At 47.2% G+C, this 23,068-nt stretch overlaps 1 protein-coding gene across 7 annotated transcripts in view; it reads left to right on the top strand.

The window, feature by feature from the left end:
• Positions 1-23,068, top strand: part of ARHGEF1 (Rho guanine nucleotide exchange factor 1) — a 54,959-nt gene that overhangs the window by 18,412 nt on the left and 13,479 nt on the right. For 3 of the 7 annotated variants that reach the window (XM_072980299.2, XM_072980300.2, XM_072980301.2), the window contains exons 2-18: positions 373-469; positions 1,429-1,512; positions 2,593-2,706; positions 3,205-3,306; positions 5,738-5,780; positions 8,953-9,058; positions 9,345-9,485; positions 11,311-11,340; positions 13,888-13,990; positions 14,372-14,465; positions 15,246-15,281; positions 17,476-17,628; positions 17,761-17,863; positions 18,413-18,424; positions 19,326-19,514; positions 20,963-21,147; positions 22,538-22,684. In XM_072980299.2, the coding sequence (XP_072836400.2) occupies positions 443-469; positions 1,429-1,512; positions 2,593-2,706; positions 3,205-3,306; positions 5,738-5,780; positions 8,953-9,058; positions 9,345-9,485; positions 11,311-11,340; positions 13,888-13,990; positions 14,372-14,465; positions 15,246-15,281; positions 17,476-17,628; positions 17,761-17,863; positions 18,413-18,424; positions 19,326-19,514; positions 20,963-21,147; positions 22,538-22,684 (1,669 nt within the window). In that variant the 5' untranslated portion in view covers positions 373-442. Of the gene's footprint in view, positions 1-372; positions 470-1,428; positions 1,513-2,592; positions 2,707-3,204; positions 3,307-5,737; positions 5,781-8,952; positions 9,059-9,344; positions 9,486-10,747; positions 10,890-11,310; positions 11,341-13,887; positions 13,991-14,371; positions 14,466-15,245; positions 15,282-17,475; positions 17,629-17,760; positions 17,864-18,412; positions 18,425-19,325; positions 19,515-20,962; positions 21,148-22,537; positions 22,685-23,068 lie in introns of those variants that run through there. The other 4 variants (XM_072980303.2, XM_072980302.2, XM_072980305.2 and 1 more) reach the window with 4 other exon arrangements.

The following is a 23,068-nucleotide window of genomic DNA, read 5'->3' as shown; positions in this document are numbered from 1 at the left end:
TTATACACGGAAGTCAGCTGAGGAGAGAACAAAAACAAGTGGAGGGAGAAGCAGGGATCAAAGCGATCCTGCAGCGCTTTGATCCCTTTCCCCCTACACTTGCTAAGCCCCATTTAGATTTCTTAATTTTGGATTAGAAAAGCGGTCTTATACATGGAAAAATACGGTAATTGTGGTTTATTCCTCTCACTGACCTGACACCAAACTTTCTGGCCTACCTGATCTGGGTGTGTGTATACATATGAAGAAACCAGGGACATTTTAGAGGGTAAGGGTCATGGTGAGCCATTGAAGCAAAGATGCAAACACGCTGTAGATTTATTTTCTAATTTTGTTTCTTAATTTTCTTTTTCTTCTTGCATTCTCTTGAAGGTCTATGTTCGTCCTGGACCCTCGGGGCGTCTGATTCAACTGGAATCCTAACCCCCACTCTGGGGGAAGGATGGAGGTGGAGGAGGGATACAATGGGGTGAGTATTGGCTGACGGGAGCACCAAATGGGAATAGATTGAATTATTGAAAGCATTGCCCCAGCTGGGCTTTTCATTTTAGGTTGAAATGAAGGCAGGAATGGACAGCTTGTTGTATGACAGGTTACTGGACTGCAACATCCATCACACCTAGACAAAATAACCAGTGGTGAGGGATGATGGGAGTTGTAGTTCAACCTGTGGAGGGCCACCAGAGCATGGAAGTAGCATGTTGGATTTACTATATTAACGTGAACATCGCTACCTTTTGCATTAAAGAAGGATGCATGTAATCTTTAGCAGTATTCTGAAAGACCTTTCTTTTCAGGCAAGGTTTCCCTCAGTGATAGGCTTCCTGAGTGGGCTTTAAAGTGGATTATTGTGCTTTTACTGCTTTAAATGTGGGGGGTTTTTTGGCCATTGTTTTTGTTTACTATCATTTTAGTGTGTTTGTTTGACCCTTTTTAGTATGTATATATTTACTGTTCTGAGCTTTAAATATTATTTTCTTTTATTTATATAAGCTGCCTTCAGGCCCTTTCGAGGAGAAAGGTGGGGTGAAAATATTTTAAACAAACAAAGAAGCATCAAAACATTAAAATGCCATTTTCAAAACATTATTTTTAGATGTGTATATTTGGTTTGTCCTGTTAATGCACAAAGGCAATTAAAACATCGAAGCTAATGTGTTATTCCTAAACTCTGAGGGGCTACACACCTGCCCGCCCCCTCAGTGCTTTTGAAGAAATGCGGTCAGCTTGTTTATTGGCAGATGGGAAGGAAATATTTAATTCCCGCCCTAAGATTTCTACTTATGCAAGATTTGAGGGTCTGGGAGTGGGAAAAGGGGGATTTGAGCTACATGGATTAATTTTGGGTTGTGGGACCAATGGGGGAAAGTCTTCACTCACTGTGTCTGAAAAGATGACCTTGGTTCCTTATTGTGTCTTCCTTGCAAGAACCCAGCCCTGGCCACACGGACTGGGTCTGCCATGGCCATCATTGGGGCTGAAGATGAAGACTTTGAGAATGACATTGAGCCGGTAAGATTTGATGGCAGCGGTATTGCATGGGGTTGCCTGTTTGCAGGTAGGTAATCTAGAAAGAAGGGCAACAGAAGGAGAAGATTGAACCCTTCCCAGGGAAGTCTGGCTGGCCCCATCATGGCAGTCCTCCTGCAGGCAGGCAAAGACCTTTCTCTTCAGGCAGGTGGTCTGAGAGGGGATTTAAAATGGATTGTGGTGCTCTGTTGTTTTAAATGTATTTTAGTGTTGATCTTGTTTTTAATGTAATGCTTGTTTAATTACAGTGATGCGTCACAAGACGAATTCCTCAAGCAGCGAAAAACTCGCAAGATGAAAGCGTTTTGCGATTTTTTTGGTGACTCACAAGACGAAGTTTTCTATGGCCATGCTTCGCAATACGATCCCCCCCCCCCTTTTTTGTTTTTTTAAAAATCACACAACCGTTAGTACTGCGCTTCACAAGACAAAATTTTCGCAGTACGACACAACTCGTGGAACGAATTAATTTCGTCTTGGGAGGCAACACTGTATTTTAAAAAAATATTTGTATACCTACTGTATGAGCTTCTACATAGCTTCTACATATTGTCTTTTTAATGATGTAAGCCGCCTTGGATTCTTTTTAAGGAAAAAGGTGGGATAAAACTGTAAGTAAGTAAGTAAGTAAGTAAGTAAGTAAGTAAGTAAGTAAGTAAGTAAGTAAGTAAGTAAGTAAGTAATGAATGAATGAATGAATGAATGAATGAATGAATGAATGAATGAATGAATGAATGAATGAATGAATGAATGAATGAAGGAAGGAAGGAAGGAAGGAAGGAAGGAAGGAAGGAAGGAAGGAAGGAAGGAAGGAAGGAAGGAAGGAAGGAAGGAAGGAAGGAAGGAAGGAAGGAAGGAAGGGAGGGAGGGAGGGAGGGAGGGAGGGAGGGAGGGAGGGAGGGAGGGAGGGAGGGAGGGAGGGAGGGAGGGAGGGAGGGATGGATGGATGGATGGATGGATAAGAACAAGGCAAAGGTTCCCAGGGTATTGGTGGGTGAACAACAAAAAATTAAAAGGCAAATATTCTGATTTTGCTAATTCGGTTTCTCCTCATGGTTCCAGAACCCAGATGCTCAAAGCAGCTTGTTTCAGAACCTGAAGGTCCTGAAGCTTCATCCTGCCTATTTGATGGTGTTTGTACAGCATGTGGTGTTGCAGTTTGAATCCAGCCCTGTGGTGAGTCTCGGTCACCTCACAGTGAACACACACAAAAAGAATTTTAAAAAAAAATAACAGGCACTCGAAACACTTTAAGTAAGACTAGCGTGGTGCAATATTAAGAGTTCTAGCACGGGGCTTGAGAGGGCAAATCCGCATTGAGGCATACTCTTGCAGCCTGACGTCCCTCACAGGGTTATTTTGAGGAGGATATCATCATCATCATCGATACAAGGAGGAGATGTACACCATCGTGAGCTCCTTGGAAGAAAGGGGGAATACATATGTGACGAAGGGAGTAAATAAATCATGCTATGATTTAGCCCAAACAGATGCGGTAAATTATTCTTATAGTTGTTGTAGGTTTTTTGGGCTGTCTGGTCGTGTTCTTAACCTCAAGAACACAGCCTGACAGCCTGAAAAATCTACAACAACCATCGGATCCCAGCCGTGAAAGCCTTTGAGAATACATATTCTTGTAGTACCTGTATGGTGATTAAACTGCTTTTCTTACAGCTCTGTTACCTGCACGCAGACCTCATATTAACCCGCTTTGGGCCCAAAGAAGCAAAGAAGCAGTTTGTTGAATTCTGCCACATGTTCTTGGACAAAGCTGGGGTGAGCAAGACTTTGATGGCGCTTTTCAAACCACCCTCAAATCTTTCAGCAATGGCCAGGGGGAGAGAGCCCAGTCCACCTGCATTCCACACATTTTTGTCCTTTACAAGTCTGTTCTGTCTCCACTTGAATCTGATTTTAAAAAACCATACAAATATATATTAAAATACACAATTTAAATTTATTTTGATTGCAGTTTTTTTAAAGCATTCATAAACGTATTTTCATGGCAAAGCATGCAGTTCTAAGCATATTGATCCTAAAATACGCATTTTGATATACCGCCTCTTGATATACAGTGGTGCCTTGCTTAACGATGTTAATTCGTTCCAACGAAATTGCTGTACAGTGAAAACATTATAAAGCGAAATTAAAAAGCACATAGAAACACATTAAAACCCGTTTAATGCATTCCAATGGGCTGGAAACTCACCGTCGAGCGAAGATCCTTCGTAGGGCAGCCATTTTCACTGCCTGTGCAGCGAGGAATCCGTCCCAGAAAACAGAGGGGGGGCATTTTGTTTAACCGGTGGCCATTTTGAAACCGCCAATCAGCTGTTTTAAAATCATCGTTTTGCGAAGAATTGGTTCCCGAAGCAGGGAACCGATCATCGCAAAGCAAAATTCCCCCATAGGAAACATCGTAAAGCGATTGCAAAAGCGATCGAAAAAAGTTCATCGTAATGCGGTTTCGGCGTTAAACAGAGCGATCATAAAGCGAGGCACCACTGTGTTTTTGAAGCAAGAACTGCACTGTAACCTTTGGAGAAGAATGAAATTTGAAGGATAGCTCTACTCTTACCTGCGCAGAAGGTGCAGATAAGTTGGTTTGCTTTGAAATGCAGACCAAATAAGATCTTTCAGCATCCCTGTTAACTGCTGAACCAGCTCAGAGACACCTTCTGCTGTCTTAGGATCCTCACATAATGTCTTAGCAATGGCTTCCCTGCCCTCTTTAGACTGAGAGGTGCCATTTTGTACTGATTTTCTGAAGTATCAGGCTTCTTGTTGGTAAAAACAATTATGCTCTTTGTACACTTTCTACCTTTGCCCTCTCTTAGCCGTTCTAGTTTGGTTTGAGAAAATAGTACTTCTCTATGCACTGGAAAAACAGAAAAGCAAGAGATTGTTCCCCCCACACATACACCTTGGGGCAATAAAGCCTTTTCTTCTACCTCATGACCACTTCCTTCCTGCCTAAGCCAGATCTTAGTTCTACTGAGGGCTTCTTTCGACATCAGCCACGTGCACTGTTTACATGTGACAACTTACATGTGATATGTCTGTGTTTTCCTGCGTGGCTGCCTCGCGTATAAGCGACAGGCCACAAAGGCAGCTGAACCACATGTCACCTTATTGACTTCTCTCTCTCTCTTTCTGTACTCCTGTGTTCTCTGTTGTTTGCAAGGGCAGTAAAAAACCTCGCTTGTAAAAACCCAGAAGATTCTTCTTGCACTTTGAAGATTGATCCCTTCCATTTGGTATCATATTTTTTTATGGGCCGGGGGCTAAATGTGTTTCAGAAATGTTTCACAAATGTTTTTGCTGCAACGGGCAAACGTGGCTACCTCCTTGGAAAACTAGATATATTTCTAAGGAATGAGCCAATATCTCACAGAAGAGTGTGTTAGCTTCCTTGGCTGAAAGAGGCCGGAGGACTGTGCTGTCCAGGGTGATGTCACAGACAACATGTTGCATGACGATCTGGGGAGGTACCGGTTCTGAACCGTAGAACTGATTGGGCTTTGAACCATAGAACACCTTGAACTGCTGCTTCTCAACTAGAGATGGGCACGAATCTTGGTTTGGAGGTTCGTGCCTGTTCATATGTTCAGCACCATAGATGCCATGCGCTCCTTTTCCCCACCTCCCTGGCTGGATCCTCCACTCACCAGCTGGCGCATGCTCTTTTCTCTTTGACAGTTCAGCCAGTCTCCAGCAGGAGCGCAGGCTTCCCTGCCCCGCCTCCTTGGCTGATCGCCCACTCAGACGAGGAGGCGGGGCAGGCAACCTCATGCTCCTGCCAGGGATTGGTTCAACAGCCGAAGAGGAGGAGTTGAAGAGCGAGCTCTGACTGGTGAGTGGGTCATTGGCCGGAGAGGCGGGGGAAGGAAGCGCATAGCACGAACTTCCGAACCAAGGTTCATGCCCATCTTTATACTCAACGTAACCTACCCCGCAGGGTTGTCGAGGAGGAAATCGGGGAAGGTCAGAACTATGTCCGTGTTGAGCTCACGGGAGGATAGAAATGAAACTAATCTTAAATGGGCCTTGCACACAATGGCCATCCCATGTTGCTGTCTGAGGTAGTAGACAAAGGGTAGGTGGGAGTGGTGTTTGTCCTCTAAATATAAGAGTTCCCACTTGAACAATTCATCACAATGCATTACTTCCACCAGCGTTTTCTAACTGGTCTTCCATCTTTTCGCAGCTGCTGCGGGTCCCCATTCCAACCAACGTCCAATTTGAACTGGGTAAGAGCCAACACTAATATTTTTGTAGGTATGTGTGTGAGAGAGAGAGGAGAAGAGCCAGGAAACATTAATTTTCAGCTAGCGTGAGTAACTGCAGTTGGGGAAAATGTAGTCTAAAATGTAACTTTTCCAAACTCTACTATAAATTGATGAGGAAAAAAGCATTGAGTCTTCTGCATCAATGAATAAATATGAATGAATAAATAAATAATGAATTTTTGCAATCAATGTATGCCAGTTCAGTACTTTAAAAAACCTGTTTTTTGCTTATACAATGCCTGGGTGGATGCTTTGAAACATGTTGGAGCTTAAGGTGACAGAAATTCCAGATTATATGTATTCTGAAGTCCCACACGAGTGCAGAAAGAGCTTCAGGATCTGGATATTCGCTGCAGAAGTCACGTCCTGTTGTTTGGGTTCACAGAGCATGCTTCTAGCTCTTAGGGCTGAAGAAAGTGTGTGAGCACTTTGGTAAAAAATATTGACGTTGGCTAAGGCATAGAAGTGGGGTTTGTTATTTATTTATTACAGTTATTGATGTTCTGCCTTTCAGGTTAAAAAATCCTTCCAAGTAAGCTTGCAAGTAAGGTTTAAAAATGCATTAAGGAAACCCCCTATAAACAATAGTAAAAATAACTGATAGAGCAGCTGGTGGTAGACGGCTCTTTGGTGGAAAAAGGGTCCCCAGAGAGCTCTTTCGTGATCAAAGGACATCACTTAGAAATTTCTTTTTCTGAGATACTGTTCCTTGAGTACTTGTTCTGTCATGGCCATATAGCTGTCCCGGGCTTTTGCTGCAACTGTATGGGCCACACCCAGCTGGTGAAACTGTCTGAAAGTCAGGAAGTTGAAGAGAGACGGGACGGCCTCCTGCCAGGGCACAGCCAACAGATTAGCTCATCTGCAGTAGCAACCCAGCCGATGATGTCTTGTGTGTCTCCCTGCAAGGGCAGGCGTGGCTTGTGGCCCGGCCGCATCCTACCATCTAGTGGCTGAGCCTGATGTTGCAAATGACTGCGTGGCCAAGCTGCCTGCTCTCTCCGTTTCCCCCACCCCAGTGACTGCTAGTTTTCTTCTCAACTTTCTGAAGGAGGTGGTGTTTGGATGTAGGATGTGATATATACTCTGCATGTGGTGCATACATCAAATTTGCAAGGGGGAGGCACTCTGGAGAGCCCTGAACTTTATAGAGTTTTATGATAGGGAACCATTCCCCACCACCACCCATTAAACACTAGGGAGAGGGCTGGCTCTAATTGTTTTCTTCCTGTTAAAGAGAGAGAGAAAAGAATGGGTTAACACACACACACACACACACAGAGAGAGAGAGAGAGAGAGAGAGAGAGAGAGAGAGAGAGAGGTGGAGAGAAAGTGTGTGTACGTTTCTTGGTTTAGAAATAGCTTAAAAAGAAAACCACACCTTCCTGAGAGCTCTATACTCTGAGGTTAATAATAAAATATTGCTGTCCATGGAACTCAAGTTTCTAGTCCACTGGGCAGAGCTGTGTGGCCCTGCTCCCTGATAGAACAGAATCCAGGCGAATTCCCTGTTGTCCCCAACACAAAGAACTCTGCACGTTGCTTTTGTCTCTTATCCTCACAAAGATTTAATAACTTCACAAAAGACCATGCTGGCGAAGGTGCTGGAAGTTCTTATGTATTGTCACAAAAGATAGAAGACTAAAAATCCCTCTGCATATTGATCATTGCTTGATACCTTCTTGGGAAAGAGAACAAAGGGGTAGGAGCTGTTCTGAGCCACTTCTAAGTTTGGAGCAGCTCAGTATAAACAAACATATATACCACCCCAGAGATGGCTGCATCGTTTAGCGATGTACTCGGACGGCTTGGTCGGTTCCAGAGGCTGTTTCCTTTGTGGTGGTGAGCCAGCGAAAGTAGCGTCCAAGCAGCTGCCGACGGTTTTGCCTCGATGCTGCTGCGTTTGCACAAATTTGCGGAGGAGATACGTCCCTTTGGAGCAGCCTCCCGACAGTTACTTCGGTCGGTCCTGCCGGCTGCTCCGTTGTGTTTATCTGGCCGGCCAGTTGCCAAGCCAGCTGGGGTGGAGGAAGGTTTGTCCTGAGAGTTTGTGCCTTTCTTTTGTTGTTGTTTTTTTGCTTGCGTACAAATATAGCAGCAAGAATTCCCCTCTGGACTTTAAAGACACAAACCATGAAAGGAAGTACAGAAAAAAAATGTGGGTTTGGGAAAATTTCTAGGACACCCTCGTGGCAGGGCTGTGCAGATGCTAAGCAGCTGAAGGAAATCTTGAGTGAAGGGTGGGGGAGGTTAAAATTTGCAGAGTCCAATCTTGCCACTTGTTGAACGGTGAAGATCTTGAGTGTTTAATCAGACAGAATTTCTGGGATCTTGTTTTAAAAAAGCACTTTGGCAGTTCTCATGATTTCTTTTAGCCTTCGCTCGTTCGGTTACAAGACACCCACCCTTTCACATCTGTCTTATTTCTAAGAAATAACAAAACAAAACCCAATTAACATTGCTTTTTCTCTTTTTGGTTGAAATTCTGGTTGTGTGCAAGAGGCATACGACATGTACATTCATTTCACTTGATGAGTTGGTGTAGCATTAATTGCTGAGAGACTGGGCTGTAGGAGAAGAAGATCTACCCAAATTTTCCTCTTAAGGCAAGTTAAAATTGTACCTTAGGCTTCCCAAAAATGGAAACAGTAATATTGTTGAGTCATAATCAGTTGCGGTGAAAGCTGTTCCACAAAACTACACGGAAGCATGTTGAACCCTATTTTACTGTCCTATACGAGTACTGAGTTGTTATTATATAATAACGGAAACCAAATTTCTAGTTGTCCTGAAAGCTCAGTTCTTCTCTTTTCCTAGCAGCAGCTTTCCATATTTTTTTAATTCGTACTGAAACCAAATTCTCCTCTACAAATGGTTGCTTTCCCGTAGCATGCAGCTTGCACCAACAGATTTTTACAGCTTGCATTCATAATTGCTGCATCTGGAACAACCCATGTCCGGACAGAAATCTTTAATGTCTTAGGTTTTAGGGATAATTATCTTGCCACGCAGAGGGTGCTTTCTAGATGTAAAATAAAGCTTTTCTTTCTTCAGTCCTAAAGTCACCTGTAACGTCATGTCTGGTTCTGCATCAGACCTCAGGTAATAACGATCTCTCCCTTCTTCATTGCAGACCGAAACCGGCCAGAACTTCTTTCAGATGATCAGCAACGGAAATACTTGCAGGAAATCCAGGCTTTCCAAGAACCGGAGATTGCTCGGCAGCTGGAGGATTTCAGGTCAGTGGTTGAGGTCTTTAGCAGGAGAGACAGAGGTTGGGACTTCGATTCCTCCACTGGGCCTCTTTGAGAAGAGTAACATTCAGTGCCACTACTCATGATAGTGTGGAGGTAAAGCTCCAGATTCTAGAAAGACATGCCCACAATAATCCAAGTGGAGAGGTTAATGTTTTAAGACAGCAACAGTATTTCCCATCTCTGATGCATTTCGGCGCTCCTGCTTAGTTCTAGCCATACATTTGTGATGGGAGAAGGTATCAGCGTGGCCTTTTTTTGTTTCCCATAGGGAAAAAAGGAAGATGGGAATGACGCCAGGCGAGGCAGAGCTTATAGAGCTGGAAGGCTATCGGACGAAGGACAGGGGCATCCGTGAAGCCAAGGAGAAGCAGCTGGCTGAGCTGCTGCTTGTCAAGCTGGAGGAGATGCAGTGAGTCAACACCTTCTGGATTTCTCATCTAAGCCTGCTCTGTGAACCTTTGTGCGTGCATGCACACACACACACAACACACACACGTTTGCTACTAGTACTGGAAAAACAAAAACGAATAATGAAACGTGGTGCTACTGCAACAAGAAACAAACCAAGTACAGTGTGCCCCGCTTTACGATTACCCCATTTAATGATGAATCCGCTTGACGGTGAGGTTTTTGCAATTGCTTTTGCAATCGCAAAACAATGATTCCAATGGGTTTTTTTCGTTTAACGATGATTGGTTCCCTGCTTCGGGAACCGATTTTCACTTTACGATGATCAAAAACAGCTGATCGTCGGGTTTCAAATCGGCCGCTGGCTGAAGAAAATGCCCCCCCGCTGTGCTTAGGGACAGATTCCTCACGGCACAGACATGGAAAATGTCCGCCCCTATGGAGGATCTTCGCTGGACAGTGAGTTTTCAGCCCATTGGAACGCATTGAACAGTTTTCAATGCATTTCAATGGGCTTTTTAATTTCACTTTACGACGTTTTTGCTCCACAGCGATTTTGCTGGAACGAATTAACGTTGTTAAGCGAGGCACCACTGTAGCACACAAGGAATCCTTTCATACACAAAGCTGGCCAGTTCCGAGGTACATTGATCTATTGCTGGGTTGAGGTGTGGCAGAACAGATCTCCCTGCCCCTTCTGTATTAATATTTGTCTTGGCCAAGAAGCGTGCTGCTTATAAGGGATGCTAGAACACTAGGGTGGATTTCAAGCTCCGTCTATCTATCTTTCCCTTCCTATCTGGACTCAGCAGATTTTTTGCTGCTGATTATTAACTCAAATCAGCCCGCTCTGCACTTCTGCTGGCCAGCTACAGTTCCCCATCGCAGCTTCCTATTTCTGAGGAGAATGGATTTGCTCAGACTGGCAACTCCCTCCGAGCAAGCGGGTTTGGCTCCACCACCCCTTTTTCCCATGAACTGAAGCTGCTGGTTCTTGGCACGCGCCCCATTTGCACTGGGACCCAGGCCAAAAGCCGGCCTCTTTCCTTTGTTCTCTCATCTCCGAGGAACTAGCCCTGCGGTCAAGGCAGACCGGCGATGGCCTCCCCCATTTCCCTTCTGCTGCCAAGTTCCTACCAGATAATAGGATCCAGCTGTTGGGGGGGAAGGAAAAGAAAGAGTCCCTCCACCCGTCCTGAGATATTGCCTCCTGTTGCATCATCCATGCCGGGTCTATAAACTCCCCTTGCACCCCTCTCTCCTGACTCATTTGCTGTATCCCACTCGGTCCAGACGTTGCATCTCTGCTCTGCTAGGCAAATCTCAGCATCCCACACTACAGAACATGCTTGTTTGCCTTTGGTCTGTTCTTCTTTTACCAAACAAAAATGGGGCTGATGTATCGGTGAGTTTACAAGGGAGCGTTGGGGGTGTGGGGGGTGGAAGCAAGAAATACTGCTTAGAGGTGCAGTTGACTTTTTGGTACTGGTGTGTGTGTGTGTGTGTGTGTGTGTGTGTAAGAGGGAAACCCCTGTTTAAGGGATGCTAGTATGTTCTCCATCTCTGTTGAGAGGTCGTACCGATAGCTTGGCAAACGTGTTGAGGTGATCGGGGTTCAAATTCTGATTCAGCCGGGAGGCCTGCTGAACCTTCTCTTGTTTCCTGTGATCCGGCTCTTGAGTTTATTGGGGAGATGAAATTAGAGAGCCTCACAAAGCCGCCCGGAGCGGTTCCGTGGAAGGATGGGGGAAAAGAATCCGAGGGCAGCTCGCGAATAAAAGTGCATTTTCACAAGCCGATTTCTCTTTCTCTTTTGCCGATTTCAGCCTCACCATTTCTGCCGACGAGGAGAAAAGGTATGTAAATTGATTTCGAAATGAAAGGAGGGTGCAGAGCCAAAAACTGCAAAAAGGGGTTGGTCTGTGGAGGAGAGAGGGAGGGAGGGCGCTGTGGGTTTAGCCTCTGCACTGCAACCCCTGCACGGGGGCCACGTCACAAGCCCCGCCGGATGTGGCTGGCAGCAGATGTATCTGCTACCCCACCGTTCAGGAAGCAAGGAGGTGGGGAAAAGGCACTCCTGTCTGCAACTCTTGTGGCTTCCAACCTGACAAGTGTATCGGTCTGTCTTAGAGATGCAGCAATGCCGTCCTCTTCCGAGACAGACCATTGATTTATCCCTCCGGCCCGGTATGCCAACGTCTCTCTAGCTCTTGGCCAAGAGCAGTTTCCTAGCTGTGAAACCGCTCTTCCTTTCCAACTAGAGAGGCCACTGAATTTAAACTTGGGATGTTCCAAAAGCAAAGTGTATATTTTTCCCCGTGGAGCTAAGAGCCCTCTCTGTAAGTGCTGTTGCTCTCTCCTCTGCTGGCCAGGGCTAGGAAAAGTTACCTGTTGTTCCTTTTGGAATGCTAATTCCCCGACAGCGGTCATAGTGGCCGAGGGATGCGGGGAAGGGCGGCTCAAGGGTATTTTCCCAACCTCTGGAAAGCTTGGGAGGACAAAGGTATCAGGGCCTTAATTTGGATGATGGGATTCCTACTGTATCAGAAGCAAGGGCACCTCTGATCACATGCAGAGTGTTGGTCATGTTCTGAAGCCGGAATTCATCATCCTCTGAGAACTGCAGAGCTGGAAGGGAGCCTATGGATGATGGAGTCCAACCCTTATCAAGGAGGCCTAGTGGGGAATCGAATTTCCAGCCTCTGGTTCCGCAGCCAGGCGCCTCAACCACCGAGCTATCCAAAATTAGTCCTGATGCAGCTGGGATGAACGGGAAGATGCTTATTAGTAATTGGAGTACAGGGGAGAGGAGGTTGGACTGGGGTTGAGGAGGCCTAGATTCAAATCTTGACTCAGTAGCACAAACCCACAGCATTTAATGTAACGAGTGGTGCCTTTTTATTAACTTTATCACTGCAAACAAAGATACACACATACGTCCCACTCCTTGCACGTGGAGTGATATCTTCGATCCATTTTAATTGTTCCAGCAATGGACTGGTGATCTAATGTATAATTGATGATATGCCTAATGCAGCTTTTTAAAATCTCTATTGCTTTTTAATTTATTGCCATCAAGATCCCACATGGTTAAGTAAATTACGTAGTTTTTCAGTATTTTTATTTCTATTTTCATGACTGCATGACCGTCATGAACATTTTAAGAAAACTGCCAAGAGAGAAAAAAATGTTGATTTAGTTATAAAGATCCCTAAGTCACTTGGACCAGTCAGTCACTCATGTTCACTGTTTCCGAGCCGAATCTACCTCATAGAGTTGTTCTGAGGACAGAATGAAAGGTATCATGTGTTATAAATTATGCCATGCTCCATGGGAGAAAATGTGTTGGATAACACCACGAAATAGGCATTTTTAAAGGGTTGACACTGTTCAGAAACTATATGTGTAGGGTGATGTGCCAAGATCTAAGAGTGAGGGAAACATCAGCTAGCTCGTTTCCTCCAGAGCATTCATGTGCTATACGTATATCCGGTTGCTGTGGTAGAGTTACCAACTTCTTTTTCTGATAAGATTCCTGTGTCTTTCATAGCTGGGTGAGAAGAAAAAATTGGCAAGTGATATATTTCACAGCTCATTCCCTCAAGGAAACATTACCTGTTGAATAACCATGGGCCACATTTTTCTTTAATGGCAACAAGGACTTTGCAGAGAGAAAAAAGAGGCAGCCGTAATTGTGTCAAGAAGTTAATAGTGGTTGGGTGTAGTGATACAAGAGGTCAGAACCAACACGGTCTGAATTAAGGAAGGTCTTTTCAAGCTGAGTTACTGTCTTTTACAGTTAGACCAGGGTTCAAATGAGAGGGGGGGGAAAGAAGAAGAAGAAGGTAAGAGGGAAGTAGGAAAAGTAGGGAAGTGAGTATGGTCAGGCACGGAAGACCAACGTAAAGGTTAGCAGGAAGGCCCTGAAGTGATAACAGCTTTTCACAGCTTGTTACCCTCTCTCTAACCAGAATTACTGGGGTTGATAAGTGTTTTAGAATGCCTCTTGAAGGCATCAGATGGTCTGAGCTAAACCGTTCATAAATTCAAAAATTTGTTTTGGAACAACCCCCCCTCCCCCAAAAAATGATCAGAGTACATAATATTTCTACCTAATCCTCCTTTTGCCTCTGTTTCTTTAAAGCACTGGCACGGCAGTAAGCTACTGTCTTTATAGAAGGAAGGGGTGGGGTTATATAATCAAGGCCAACCTGAACTCCGAGTGCTCTATAGATAGATATTTCTGTTGAACGCTACTGAATACCCCCTTTATGTAGTGACACCCTTAACTGAATAAGAGACCTTTTGTACTGCCTGTCCAGCTGCTGCTATGGGACACTTCTCTTATGGCTGTCTGGAATGACTTCACTTCATTTTCTGTTTCCCTTACCCCCTGACTCCAGCTCTGCCATCTTCACTGCTATCGTGACGTATATGAAGCAGCTGGGGGTTAAGACGAAAGCAGCTGATAACAAGAAGTCCAAAGCTAACTTCTTCCGCAAGAAGGTAGGCCAACTTTGAATGGTGTGAAGAGTGTCTGTTAGGACTCTCGTTGTGCTGTTTATTTTGCTCACACGATCAAGGAAGTGCCTCCAGGTTGGTCAAGGGACAGCTTCCTCTAGCCCCCTTCCCTGAATTCACCCAGGAACTGTGGAGGAAGATTGAATCCCCAAATTCCTGCAGGGTTTTGTTTTTAATTTGACAACAGAGGTTCAGCTTTGCAGAAGTGAGACTACACACTCTGTTTGGAAGGGGGGAAATTATTTAGGGATAGGGGTGTCTCTCTTGCAAATATAGAGGTATCCAGATACTCTGTTCCCACTAGCGTTGTTTCTGTCTGTGTGGGTAATTTAATTCAGCTTCTTTTCTCCCTTCCTGCTGATTCAGATTTCTGGGACGAAGAAGCCCGAGGAAGCTCCCAAACAAAAAAAGAGCTTTAGTATTTTGGACCCAGCACGCTGGAACCGGGGCGACTCTCATTGTAAGTGTGCATTCGGAACAGAAGCAAAGCTAGTGATGAATTTGTGTCTTAGGTCTTTTAAGTGGCCGTTCCCCTGATGCTTAGCTTGATACCTAAGCCACCTTCCTGATCATAAAGATGGGTTTAGCTTTGTGGAGTCCCCCCCCAAAAAAGACAAAAGGCATCCATTTTTGTTGTTCCTCTTCTGGAAACAGAGGGAAGCAAGTAGGCAAGATCAGGGCCAAAGCAGCCAATAGGGAAATATGAATGTGATGTGATTGGGTCTCTGTGCTGGCCATCAATATAAACCTGAACGGCACAAGGCATGCACATCCGACGGCGGCAGCATCACGCCAATTTCGGTCATCATCCTGCGAACTCTGCCTCCCCTCCTCACTGGAGTGGTTGACTGTGGACTATAGCCATGAGTGGCACAATGTCACTGCTTCGGACGTTCGGGGATTGGGGGGGCGGGAATGGACTGCGTGGCCCCTGTGGTGCCGAGCTTCCATATCTAGTCATGGCAACCCAACCTTGAGGGGTTGTGGAAATCATTTTGCAGTAATAAAAAAAATTTCAAGCTCCAACCCAATGATGATCCATTGTATGTCCCAGGCCAGCTTACCTGATGAGTCTGCCATGTTTGTGTCGCAGGTGGGATTTTTTTTAAAAAAATGAACACAAGCTTGTATATTCCCAAGAGGGAATTGATTTTGTATCTTCCTCTCTCCAATTCTGTTTTCCTCTTCCTCCTCCTCCTTCTCCTCCTCCTCTTCCTCTTCTTTCCTGCATTTTTTATAGATACTGATTACAGACAGTCCAAACCCGAGGGTGAAGGTACCAACACACCTCCCCCCCCCGAGAACCATCTCCCGAATAGCATGGCGCCCTGTGTCTCATTTTGTCTCTCAGTAGAGGGAGCCATGAGAAACTAATACACTCCGTTGTAACAGCAGACACTAACTTTTGTATTCACGATTTTACTTAACCATATCCCCTATCATTGCTCTTACCCCCATAATACACTAATATAGATCACACACACACCCTTTAAAAGTCCGTCACATCCCATCACGTGTTCAGATAAATCTCTTGGCATGCTATGACTTGCTCGCTGCTTGTGCGTCTGTCTGTCTAGAGTAATCACCCCATTGCGTTGTGTAATGATGTTGTGTTGCGTTGGAGGTGGAAACAGGTTGGGGGTTGGGCGCATGAGGGCTTATGGGCAAGTTGGGCATCCGTGCGATTCTTTTTATGTGCCTTAGAATAGTTGCCCTCTGTGCTCAAACTAAGGGGTGAAGGGCCCTCTGTGGAAAACCCGAGCCCTTCCCTTTCACACCAAACATATTTAGGACAGATTGGCATGGAAGTCAGCCTCCTGAATAAGTAAGTCATGTTGAAGCCCTCCGCTCAAGGAAGTGGGTCACGACCTTGGCCTGGAAAAAAAATTCGTTGTTCGAGACCAAGAACCCTTTAGTGTTGTTGTTGTTTTTTTCACTACTCACTGCCTTGTTGTGTTCCGTGACGACGCAGAGGATTGGACATCCGTAGGGTTCGTTGCAAGGAAGAACTTTTGAAAAAGGGGTGATGAACGAAGCCAGGGTGGTAGGCCTTGAACCCGGAACTCGCCTATGCGCAGCCGGGGTCTGTGTCCCCCAAAGCCTGACAGCCAAGTTGAAGGTTCCCTTTGTCATTAATAGGGATGGGCGAGGGCTATCTTGGTGGCGCTTGTCTGGCTTTCACTACTGTGGCTGCTGACTTCATGGGCTATAAAGTGGGATGCACCAATTCTATAGGTTGCATCACCACCCTGTTCCACCTTTTTTTCCCCAGAGTCCAATTACCGATTTATGCTAATGAAAAGAAGCTCACCAACACAAGGAACACCTTGTTAATTGGTGACAATTAGCCACTGGGACGTCTTACCTTTCGCTTTATACAAGCATAGGTTGACAATTGGATTCTGGCTGAAACCCTGGTCTAAATGTCCAAAACTCCCAAGGAACAGTCTCAAAGAGGAGTGTAGTTGAAGACAGCTAGCCACAACCTGGCCCTGGACAAAGGGCTGGCGCCGGCAAGAGGACGTCAGTGAGTCAGGCCCAGACCTGCTAAGAAAACACCTGGGAGCCAGCATCATCGTCTTGGCAAAGGATCCAGCCAGGCTTCTGAGAGAGGATAGGCCTCTGAGTTTCCAGCAGTGGTTCCCAACCTTGGGGGCCCCAGATGTGTGGGGAAATCCCCAGGGAACCGCCACTGGGGCCAGCCCAGCAGCAGTTGCATTAAAATCAGGGAGAGATCTCTGATAAAGAAAGACAGACTGCAGTCTTTAGTTATGAAGCATATCACTGGTGAAAAAGATGCCTGCCTTCTTCTTCCCCTAGACATGTCTTTCTATTAAGTACCATCATTAGCATTTTTAGCATAAAGATAAGATTTTAGCCAAAGAGGCGTCGAGAAACTTATCTTGACTACACATTCCACACATGCGCAGAGAGAAAATCATAGAACAATGCATCTTTATACTACAATAGCTTGATTATGCTAAACACCACTGGAGTATCCCTTAATAGCCACAAGATGGAACTTTGGACTACAAAATTCCCACTAAAAACTTCGCACACAGATGTTCTTGGATGGACTACAACTCCTAGAAATCCTGGCTGGCACAGCTGGTCGCGAAGGTTTCTGGGAGGCTTAGTCCAAGAACATTTGGGGACCCGAGGTTGGGAACCGCCGGCTTAGAGGTCTGGCTTGTGCTTCCAGCCTGAGGGGCCATAGGTTGCCCCCTGGTTTTCTTGTGCTTCTGCACCAAAACCTAAACCGCTGGAGGTAAATAGCATCTCTCTCTTTCTCTCTCTCTCTTAATCTCAGCACTAAATGAGGAGCCTTAATTTGTGCATAAGCCCAACAGCGGGGGGGGAAAAGATTCTAGCCTGATGTGGAGGGGAAAGGGAAAGGGAGAACGTGAGGGCATCTGAAACACTGGAGCTGGGTCTGTTTTGATTCTCGTTTTGTATCTCTCCTCTTCCAGCAGGTGAAAAAGCGCCAGCCTCGGACCGGAAAGGAGCAAAGCAAGCCGAGGGAGGCCTGGCTCGCGGGAAGGGAAGCCCTCTGGGTCCCGATGTCCCTGCAGTGTCTGTCAGTGTTCACCCCCCACCCGGGGAAGCCAACGACGGAGAGCAGGGTGAGACGCAACAGAAACACGGGATGGGAGAGAAAGCGGTGTTCGCATCATTCCCGCCACCAGCATGGCACACCTGGTGGGTCCCATCACACACACACCCCATGCTCATGGGATCCCCCTTGCCATCCGTAGGCTCAGAGGCTCAAGGTCCAGCGGATGCGGTGGATGTCCCTGTCGTGGAGCAACCGCCGGCTGGGGACCAGCCCACAGCAGATGATGGAGCAGAAAACGAAAGGTAAGAGGAGCTTGGGACAGGGGTCATTAGACGGGTATGGGCTGATAAATGGATTCCGTGGTCCCTGCTTTTTAGAAATGCATTCACCCGTGTTTTGGGGGTTTTGAAGCTCAGCTTGTCTTCTGATTCCTAATTGTATGGGGCAGGGATGAGCATGCACACGAGTGTCTGCATGCCCGCTTGTGCGCCTGCTCACCCCTTCGCGCGGGTGCATGCGTGAAGGGGTGAGCTCGGGCACATGCCAGCACTGGCATGTGCACACGTGTGCAAAGCAGCTGTGGGGAGGTGAGTACGAGCGGAGGGGCAGGAGGTCTGTCTCCGCGGCCCGGTCCGGCTCAGGCCATGGACTGGCACCGGGCCGTGGACCACGGGTTGAGGACCTCTTGTCTAAAAGAGAAGTCAGAAACCACACCAAAGGATTCTTCTCCCCTTTTATTATGATGACCGTTCTCCCTTCTCCTTCGTTCCCTTTCTTTCTCTCTTTCTTTCTCGTTCTCTCCTTTCACTGTTCACCTAATCACCCTTCTGTATTCTGTTCTTTCCTTCTAGAAGGCGAAAAAGGTTGGTGGTCTCCTCACTCACCCCCCCTTCACCCTTTGCATGAATTTCTTCCCCAGGGAAAGACCCACAAAAGAAGCTAAGTATTACTTTCTACCCGGCCGGGCTGGGCTTGGGAATGGATGCCCTCCTTCTCACGTCAGCCGCTTGTGAAATGGCACCGTTTAACCTTGGGGAGGGGAGAGGGGTCTCCTGGGCAGAGAGCGGCGAACCCTCGTCACTGCAGATGCCGCATCCTCTTGAGCTCCCCCTCAGAGACCCAGCCTCCCCCAGTAGACTCAAGCGGAGAGCTGGCTGCTGGCTGGGGTAGTCCACCCCCATTGAGAATCGGGGCTCCCTGTAGAGGTGATGTCCTCCTTCTTGAAGCACAACCCTATTCTCTGAGGCTCTTTGGCCGTCTGGGAGTTTTCGCTTGTCAGCAGTGGGCCTGATTTTGCAAATCCCCCCCCCCCCACTGCTCACTATCCCTTGTTCTGATGCATGGATCTCTTCACTGGTTCTGGGATTCTCACGATTCTTTCTCTCCCCTTCTCTTTCCACCGTTGCACGTGCTCATGTCTGTCTCTCCCCGCTGGCCTCCCCCCAAAACTGGACGTTTGCTCGGCTTGTGCTTTTCCTCACCCGTCACCCTCCCCCCCGCCACGTCTTCCCCGGTCCGTGCGTGGCGCCCACCTCCCGCGGCGCTCTCTGAACCCCCTCCTGTGTCTCTTGTGGCCTCCCTTCATTCCGTGGCTCATTTCATCCCCACCTCCCCCTCGTCTCCCAATTGGCTTTTCCAAACCAACACGAACCCCCCCCTCTCCTCCGTTTGGTTCCCACCCCGTGGTCTGCGTCCTTATCCGTCCGTGACGTGGCTCCCTGCCCCTTCGGAAACCCGCCACCCCCTGCCTCCCCCCGCCGCCAGGCTGACTGGGAAGTTGGGCCGCTCCGAGAGCCTGCGCGTTTACGAGCGGAAGCGGTCTCAACGTGGCTCAGCCAAGGGCAAGCAGCCGCGCTCACGGAGCGATGTGGACCTCGAGGCTGCTGCCCGTGCCAGTGAACTGGAGGAGAAGCCGTCCCTAGGGCAGGCCCGACAAAAGCCGGGGAGCTGCAAGTAGGTGCAGGGGGTGGCCTCTCCGGAGAACGAGTGCTGGAGGGAGGTGGAAACTCTGGCAAAGGGGAGGGGGAGATCCCTTCCAGAGGGGCGGTGCGCTGCCTGCACTCCATACCGTTTTCCTTACCAGGTTATGTGAACTGCAACAGGGAATAACTGGCTTCCCGGCTCTCCAACACTGGCCAGTTCAGTGCAGATTCAACGGGTGATGATTCTCTCTCTATCTCTCTTTTCTTTTCCCTTGATCTAAAAAGATCAAGCAAGGAAGGAGATGTATGCAAGAGACGGAGGCTATTCCGTGGCTAAGCAAGGCAGTGGAACAGCTGCACACTTGGAAACCATTCCTCTAGCTTGGAGGCTGAAAGCCCCCTTTTCTTGCGTTATTTAACCCTTTCCAGTGACCACACTGGCTGGGTTATAATGGGAATTGCAGATCAGCGACGTCTTCTCTTTACTGGAGGAGGCGGGAGAGTAGGCTCCGCCTCCCGTACCATCCGTGTGATCTGTTTTTTGGCTTCTTACTGGTGACAACAGCTGTCATTCCTCCTTCCCTGACTTGGGCTCCCTGTGTGTGTTGGACTAGCACTCCCATTATCCCCTGCAGCAGTGTCCATGGAGAGGATGGGAGTTATAGGCCAGTGCCTCTTGAAACCGCAGGTTAGGTCAGGCGGGTGGAGTTTTAACAGCAAAAGATGCCTCTCTCCAGGTGTGTTAGAAGGCATGTCACTGGCTGTGCTGGATGAGACCAAATTGAAGACCCATGGCTTGGGGGAAAATGTCCATTGTTCCTCACATCTCTTTCTGAGACCAAGGGAGACAGGCAGAGACCATTCCTCTGACTGTTTAGCGAACAGCTACTGATTTGTGGACTGTTCCATCCTTTAAAAAAAAAACCAAAGCATCTAAACCATTCATCTTGTTCTAAATTTTCTAGGTTTGTTCTTGGTTTCCTCGGGAAAATGTAAAGAGAAAAACACTCCCCTGTGTAAATCAGAAAAAATATCTGTGTGGAATTTATTAATACTCGCTTCTGGGATATTGCGGTTGATTTAGCAGAAGGTGTAAGAGGAGCGGGCTCAAAAGGAGAGAACGTGTGGTCAGACCTTTAGTCCGGGAACTTCTAGAGAACTGAATGTGACGCTGTTTGGCATGAACAAGGGCCTGTTTTTCGTGCTCTGCGATGTCTCCTTTCCTGTAATGTAATAGCAGGAAAGGGATACATCATCTGGGAATAACCTCCTGTCATTTTGCATAACAGGCCAGCGGGACCTTTCAAAATTTCGAAGGTGTTGAATTTAGGCGGATTCTTTCAGAGAGCGATGGGAGGCTTTTTGGAGGGGTGGTGGGAACATTAAAAGGAAGACTGTTTCTCTGGTTTCTATAAGTCTCTTCTCACTGAACTGGTGCCTTTCTCCCTTCTCTCTCCCCCCCCCCCCCACTTTAAATAGTTTGGAGCCCGGAGGGGCCGGGGGAGGGGACCCCCCGCCGTCCTTTCTGCATCCCCAGTCTGAGGAGAATGAGCCGCGCGTTTCGGAACTGGAGCTGGAACCGCCGAACTGGCGGGAGCTCATCCCCCCCGACACACTCCTCAGGCTGAAGAAAAGTGAAGTGAAGCGGCAGGAAGTGATCAATGGTAGGTGACGCCTACCCCCCCCCCCCCGGGACAGCCTCATACCTGTTTCACAGAAGGGCAAGTTGAGGCTTGGACCAGCCCAGGCCTTAGGCTGGCATGAGGGATATTAAACATAACAAACACATATTGACAATATAGAACCCTCTTTCATCAATATCCACCTATTGGCATGTTGGTTTACAGATAAAGGTTACAGAAGGGGTAGGCGTGTTAGTCTCTGCAAGCATGATAGGAGAAAACAAACTAAGAATACAAATTAGAAACAGACAATGAATCCGGCGGCACACGAAAATTTACATTTAACTTGTCCACAAAAACTTACATGAAAAAAATACAAAAGTTAGTCTTTAAGGTGCCACCACGTTTTTGTCTTTTTTTATTTTTGTATTTTTATTTTGTTTGCAGCTATAATTCCAATGAAGGTGTCCTCATCATTTCTCACGTGTGTGCGCCTGCAGGTACCTGCTCACGCACACCACATGTACCCCCAATGTTAATTATTACCCAGGGTTGTGTTTGTACTCTGGCACCTCTCCTCTTCTGCCGCAATCCGAGTTCTGAAATAAAGAACGCCAAAGTTCAATCCGGGAAGTTCACAACTGCATCCGTTGCGCAAGGCAGTCCTGCTTCTGTGCCTTCGGAAAGGAAATTACAATTTGGAATGTTTTATCAGGAAAGGGATAACAGGAGAGGGAGCATTCTGGATCGGGTTCCACTATTCACCTCTCAAGGATAAAATCCTTCTTTTAAAAAGCCCAAATAACTGTTGGGGGTTAGCTCAGTGGTTGAGGTCTCTGGCTGCGGAGCCAGACGTTGAGAGTTCAGTTCTCCACTGCGCCTCCTTGAGAGGGGCTGGACTTGATGATCTGTAGGGTCCCTTCCAGCCCTGCAGTTCTAAGATTGATTTATTTACAAACCTGCCATGCCCCACATTCTGATGATGGTGCCACTGCTCGTTGTTCCTCTATATGTCCCCAGCAGCCAGGGTGGGCAGGAGTTAGGAGAGGGCAAATTTGTGCCGCTGTCTCTTCGGGCAGGCCACGCAGAGCTTGCAAATGTCCCATGTCCCATCATTAAAAAAAAAGTAAGCAGGAAGGGCCCAAAAGGGAATCTGTGGATCTGGGTTTTAGGAGACCGGTTTTAGGAGCGCTCCAACCCGAAGAGCAGGAGAATTAAAAACCACTGTTTCTCAAGACTTCCGGGAAGGGGGAGGGGGAATCATCCTTTTGTAAAAACAAATACAAGCAAAACCTCAAAAAAAAACTTGAAAGGGGGTTGGTTGGGGGGGGGATCCCCGGAGGCTGTGTTTGTTCACTCCAGCCTATAGTGGGTCTCAGGGGCCCACGGCTCTCTGGATGGTCTTGGTCACGGACCTGCATGTCTCCTGCAGAGCTGTTCATCACCGAACATGCCCACGTCCGGATGCTCCGGGTCCTTCAGGAGGTCTTCTACCAGCCCTTGCTGACCGAGGGGTTCTTTTCGGAACGAGACTTGGAGAACATCTTCCCCAGCTTGGAGGACCTGATCGACGAACACAGTGAGATGAACTCTGGGGAGAGGAAGGGCGAGGCGCGAAAGGGGGGGCTGGCGCGCTTGGCGCAACCTCTCCAAAAGCCCAGGCTTCAGTGAGGTCTACCTTGAGTTACTTCCACTCTCTTTCTACTTGGCCGTCTCAGCGGTGACATTATTTTAATTCTAACTGACCTTCAGCGAACCAAAAGCCCCAGAGTCGCTTTCCAAATGGAAGTGGCCATGGACAGAATAACCATGAGTGTGACAACATTAAAAGCAGACTCAAAACATCTAGAGGGGAAGAAAAAGGAGACAATAACATCGCTTAAAGGCTCAACAGAATAAGATGATCTTTGCTTAAGCAGTGGTGCCGGGTCAGGGTTTACTGGGGGGGGGGATCCGAAAACTT

Source organism: Pogona vitticeps, chromosome 9 (genome assembly GCF_051106095.1).
Source record: "Pogona vitticeps strain Pit_001003342236 chromosome 9, PviZW2.1, whole genome shotgun sequence".
Taxonomy (NCBI): Eukaryota; Metazoa; Chordata; class Lepidosauria; order Squamata; family Agamidae; genus Pogona; species Pogona vitticeps.
This window is presented reverse-complemented; position numbering and strand designations above follow the sequence as displayed.